The sequence below is a fragment of the Coffea eugenioides genome, chromosome 9 (genome assembly GCF_003713205.1).
Source record: "Coffea eugenioides isolate CCC68of chromosome 9, Ceug_1.0, whole genome shotgun sequence".
Taxonomy (NCBI): domain Eukaryota; kingdom Viridiplantae; phylum Streptophyta; class Magnoliopsida; order Gentianales; family Rubiaceae; genus Coffea; species Coffea eugenioides.
Genome location: NC_040043.1, coordinates 2,191,131 through 2,197,130, shown reverse-complemented (window position 1 = coordinate 2,197,130; position 6,000 = coordinate 2,191,131). Strand labels below are relative to the sequence as shown.

At 34.8% G+C, this 6,000-nt stretch overlaps 1 protein-coding gene across 1 annotated transcript; it reads left to right on the top strand.

The window, feature by feature from the left end:
- Positions 1-5,187, top strand: LOC113783295 (the record flags this gene model as incomplete). Its single annotated transcript, XM_027329387.1, has 7 exons — positions 1-71; positions 200-317; positions 1,306-1,424; positions 1,910-1,995; positions 3,894-4,003; positions 4,091-4,123; positions 4,642-5,187. Coding segments are annotated over 7 exons (597 nt in total), but the record flags the coding sequence as incomplete, so codon positions are not given.
- Positions 5,188-6,000: the final 813 nt, after the last annotated feature.

Here is a 6,000-nt window from a genome sequence, read left to right as displayed (position 1 = left end):
AATGGTGCGCGTTTAGCTGTGGTGGGACGCGGTAGGGATATCGCTAATGCAAAGTATTCGGATTGGGTGAGGTAATTATGTTTGAATTGATTCTTTCTGATTGTCCATTATTGCATTTGGATCACATTAGTATGGCAAAATGCATGTAAGCTAATGTTTTAGTGCATGAGGGGTTCTTTTTGTACTTTGTTATAGCTAGGCTTAGGAAGGATTTGGAGAAGCTGAGGCCACCTTCAACTACTGAGCTTCTATTGTCAAACAATGGTGATCACATCTTAGAAGGATGCCTAACGAATTTCTTTGTTGTTTGTGGCAAGGTGTGTAGTTGAAATTTTGAAGTTTCAAGTTGGTTGCATGGATCAACTTTTTTGTAAATTTTACTGATGTTAGTGTAACTTTTGTTCATTTTAGACTATGAAATTTGTTTCAAAAGTAAGCACACAAGCATGAGAGGCCACATTTAGACTAGTTGTAGAATGTGCTGATATTGTTTAATCAAGTTATATGTAGTTACGCTTTTGTAGTTCACTCTGTAGACCTATTTGATGAGTATTGTCGCATGATTTCCATTCAAGTCTTTACTATCTGTATGAACCACCAGTGCAGTTTTTACATATTCTAAATTTTCATTCTTGCCTGAATTTTTTGAGTTAGGCCAACGTTTGGTTGCTCGAATTTGGAAACAATAGCGTAATAAGAAATATCTTGGATAAGATAATGGAAGGGAAGTTTAGGTGCAGAACCCTTTCATCCATATTGTCCCTTTTTATTGGCTTAACTATGTGTTTATGTTAATTTGACAATTTACAACTATTCACAAATTCTCTTTGTTTTTTACCCCCTTCTCTTTTAAGTCATCGAAGATTCATCCAATAGAACCTGTTACATTATGAAAGGGTTCCTAAAGTCCTATTCTAGAAAACTGTTATGACAACATAAAGGTAGAACCTATAGCTCTTTGCTTGGTGGAATTGGACATACTGAACCAAAAAGTGTATTTTGTACCATTCAGAGGTTATGCCTTTCTACCAGCCTGGGACTTGCATGATACATTTACCATCTCAAAAAAAGGGAACTGCAGGAACTAGCATCTTATATCCCTTCAAGAAAGTCCAATGTAAATGCACTAATTAACTCTAATTTGGTACTTTCTATATGAACAATGCTTTGTGGAAGAATCTTTGCTGCAGTCAGCACAGACTTGCAAAAGTCAGTTTCAACTAGCTGTTTGTTTTCTTACTATCGGAAAGTCTTGTGCTGGCATATGATATTTCAACTTAGTCCACTAGTGAAACCTGTCTGCAGGATGAATGTGGAGAGATTTATGAGCAGAATGATTTCGACTATGAAAGATCTGTCGAAGTACAGACAGCTGCTGTTAGTGAAGGTGTGCTTCCTGGAGTTATACGCCAAGTAATAATTGAGTATGTTCTTTCTCAAAGATTTATAAGTGCTTATGCAGAAAATAAGTCATCTATGGATCATTTCAAATGTCAGCTGTAGACATTATTTCTGTCTTTTTAAGGATGCTTTTACTTTACCAATATGGTGCTGCATGCCACTAGGGAACATTATTTCCAACTACAAAATTGCTTACCAATTAACCATTATGCATGTTTGTGGAGATTTTGAATCTGGGATACATAATGCACATACAAAATGTGGACTTGTTTGTGCAGAAAAGTTGACCTGGTCATGCATAATCATAAGTTAATGGTAACAATCTGTGGTCAAACACTTTTTTAAGATTTTTAGCGGTCCAAACTAAATCTTTTTTGTCTTCGAGGTCCCAGAATCTTCAGATTCTTGGAACATAAGAACCAAAACTGTTTAGCCATTCTTCTCTACCATGGGTCTTGTAGGCTTGAGTTTGTGCAGCATATATGTCTTGTGAGTTTACTTTCTGCAGGATATGCTTGAGGAATGGGATCCCGTTTAGAGAAGTTGCGCCATCATGGTCACAGCATAACATGTGGAGAGAAGCATTCATTACAAGTGAGTCTGCCTGATATTATGATTTTATTTTAGAGTTAACAGGTTGGATCCTATTATACAGCCTGCAGTTATGAGTAGAAGTGGCAAAATGGATTCATATCCACCAATCCATCCATATAAACCAACCTTAAATGGTTTTGGATGATCCATATAAATTCAATGGTTTTAAATGGATAACCATTTAAATCCAATTATGTTGGTGGATTTAAATGGATTATCCATCTTATCCATATACATCCATTTAACTTAAAAAATAGAAAACACATTTATAAAAATGTGAGATAAAATATTGTGGGACCATCTATTCTTTTTTTCATAACTTCCTCATATGTCAAATTAATTTTGTGAGACCACCTATTCTTTCCTTCATAACTTCCTCACATGCCAAGTTGCCAATAACATTAATTGCATTTTATTTGCTTCTAGTTCCTAGACTTCTTCCATCCTTTTCAAAATTATATTTTAGTCTCTACTCTTGTTTTTTTTTAAAATTAAACTCTCATGTAGTAATGATTGCAAACATTTATATTCTTAAGTAAAGAAAAAGCGAGAATGCATCATGCAGTGTCAAAATAATTTTTATTTTTTTAATTCTTTTATTTATAAAAATAATTTTTCTAACGAGTGTCCCCGCAACATTGGTTAAAATATGTAAATGATACCTTTTTTTTTTTTCCAAATCCTCATACTTGCAATCCCTCTCCCCTTATCACCTAACCCAACTATCCAAAAAAAAAAGACACCTAATTTACTAAGTAATATAAGGTAGCTTGTATATCAATGGTATAATAAGGAGTTTCATACATTTTTAGGTGCTACGTGCACATGTGATAAAAATATTTTACTTGTCAAATAACATAAGATTTCTTATTAGAACTCCACTTTTATTCAAGACATCACTCTTGAACAGGAGTGCAAAAAATTGGAAACGTAAACTTCTTTTCACTGTAAAGCCGTATTCAATTCATTCAAAAGTTATAAAAATGTAGCCAGTTCTTAATTGTTCATTACTTTACAAAATGATACTTAAAGTAATGACGAAAGGTTAAATTGACCACAGCAGTTAAATTTTCTTGGAACTAAACTAATTTTATGAAGAACTGAAATAGAGTAGATGTACAACCATTTGTTATTACCAAAAGGTTTTAAGTGATTTAAGGATAGAATTTTGGGGATCTGTATTTTTTGGAAAAAAACATTTGGATCTTAAATTTAGGATTTGGGAGAGTAAATGGATAAATGGATGGATCATGGTTTACACTATCCATTTAAATGACATCCATTTAGATCCATTTATTAAATGGTTTTAATTGGATTGGATCAATTTGATCCACTATCCATTTAACTAAAACCATTTATTAACCATATATCCATTTTGCCACTTCTAGTTATGAGCTTGCAGCTAGCAAAATTTCTAGTTGCTTGTGTTGGGTATTTTGCTTTGGTGATGGACTCTGATTCCTATATTCAACTCCCTATGCCTTGAACTATCCACAAACTTAGCATGAGAACTGTGGAGCTGCTTTTATTCAAGAATGTCTTATATCTTGTACTTGTACTTGTTTGTTTCTTTTTCCCTCTTTTATCTTCTTTGCATGTGCTTGGGGAATGGAGAAATTTGTTCTGTGAAAATCTCATGATAAGACTAACTCTTTCTGATGTCACTCTTATCTTCCACGATTAGCTGCTCTTTGCTCACATGATTAACTTGCCAAACAGTTGAAACTATATTATGGTAATGGCATTACTGCAAAGAAATTATTAGCTTCTAACCTTTTGCCATCTTATGAGCCGATATAGGATGCAATCTATTAGTGAATTAATTTACTTACATGACAAATGGTAAATTTTGTTGATCATGTTTTGCAAATAGGGTATTAACTTGAGTAGTATTGCAGATAGCTTGAGAATTATAGAACATGTAGAGACAATTCTAGTCCCAAGTTCATGGAAATCCATGGAATCAAAAACTTCAACGGAAATAAGATGGGAGGAGAAACAATTTGAGGTGTGTGAACTTTTGTTTATACTGAAGAGTAGGAAATTAAATTTCTGTAAGAACTGATTATCTGTCTGATATTTTTTGGAATGTCAGGTCACTCCCGGGAGGGTAACATCAATAATACAGGTAACTTTTGCTTTCCAAATGCTCTAGTATAATTAAGTAAAGGAATAGCCTGATGCATAATTGATGTAAAATGTTAGATCAAAATGGAATGCTTTTGAAAAATTATGCCAGTGGAGTTATGGAGCAAAAAAAATATTTTTTGCAACTATGCCAATGCAATGATAAAGTTGCATCAATACTTATGAACACTGATGGAGGATACTCTTTTTAAGACGTAGTGAACTCATTACAAATTGTAGATGCATGCTAAAAATAGGTTCCTTTAATTACGTTCTATCGCAGGCTGCTGCAAACAATTATTTAGGGACTCCAATGCTTCATTCAAGACTTTACCACTGTGTGGAGATGCTATTCTTTTGTTAATAAGTTCTAGTGGTAATAGTTGTTTGAACTTACAAAAGACAAATAACATTAGCACATCAGGAAATTGTCAAGTAACCTAAAACTAGAACCCTGTAGAACCACTACAACTTTCCTGGATTAGGTAGTCACATTTACTGTTTGTTGACTTTGAACAGAAGGAGGTAATGGAAATAGCAGGATTTGAAGCATACCCAGTTGCTTTATGCAAAGACTGATACTCTTGCATGGTCGAGGGAACAACGATGAGGCAACATATTAAAAGCTAAGAACACGTTTATAATGGGTTATCAAAAGGCTGCATACATCTGTAAGCTGTGAGAGGGAAATGGAGTATCAGAATTACCATATATGATGGTGGCCACTATGAGATTCAATGCTTGACAAATCTGATGAATACTGTGGTGTTATGATCTTCTCGACAGACATGTACGACTCAGATGCCATTTATGGATATTATACCATCTTATGATTTTATGCAATACTGATGAATAGGGTGGTCTCATGATCTTAGTACATGTCTGGCTTTCTCCCTGTTTGTCATTTTAGGGAGAGATTAGATAGATGTACGAAGCAAATGTCTCAAAATTTTAAGACTCTGTGTATTGTGCCATCTGAAAACGCAAACCGAACTAAGACAATGGCCTCAATATCTCAAGAAAATAGTATGAATTCAACTTCTATGCATTCTTTTTCTCTTTGTAGCTACAATGCATTACAAAAATACTAAAAATGGCATTTTCTTTGAAAATTTAAGTTTCATTCTGGCTCTAGGAGTGCAGTGTTGGTGTGAACCATCCTATGTTGCATTTTGTAGGATGCTCCATGGACCAGATTCCGGTTGACATATCGACTTTCCCAGTAACACGAATTGTTCTGCTCTGCTACAAAATAGATTCGGTTTCCATTCCATATTTCTGATTGCGAGATAGTGAGCCATTGGTGGCTATGGACAATGCTTGGTCCTCCCCCAAACTAGTTGAACTCTTTCAATCCTTATACGACTTTAAGTTGATAGCTTCAACCGTGAAGTCACTTGTTTGAAGATACATCAGATCTGCAGCAGCATTTTCCTAGTACATTCCAGAATAGACATCAAGAAGTCTTTTATGAGCAATAATTCACCATTACCAGATTCTGCTAAATGTGCAACTGCCCACATACTTTATGCAACTGAAAAGTTGTGAAAAGGCTCAACCTCCAGTTGGTCTGAATAAACCGTGTAATCTGCAACAATGAAGCGTGACTGCACCTCATACCTCACAATCAGTTAGACCACCGGTGTTAAGGGTCTCGTCTATATGTGCATCGTTCTCCTCCTTTACACCTTCTACTTTAAAATGTCCCCTACAAATCAAACCAAATACATTCCTTTATAACATAGGATATCAGTATAGTAACCAGGTATACTGCTGATATATTTGGCCTGATATATGCTCCAACTAGCATCTTAAGAGGAGATGAAATTGCGACACATATTATAAGGTCATGACACATGTCGACTTGAATGACATGTG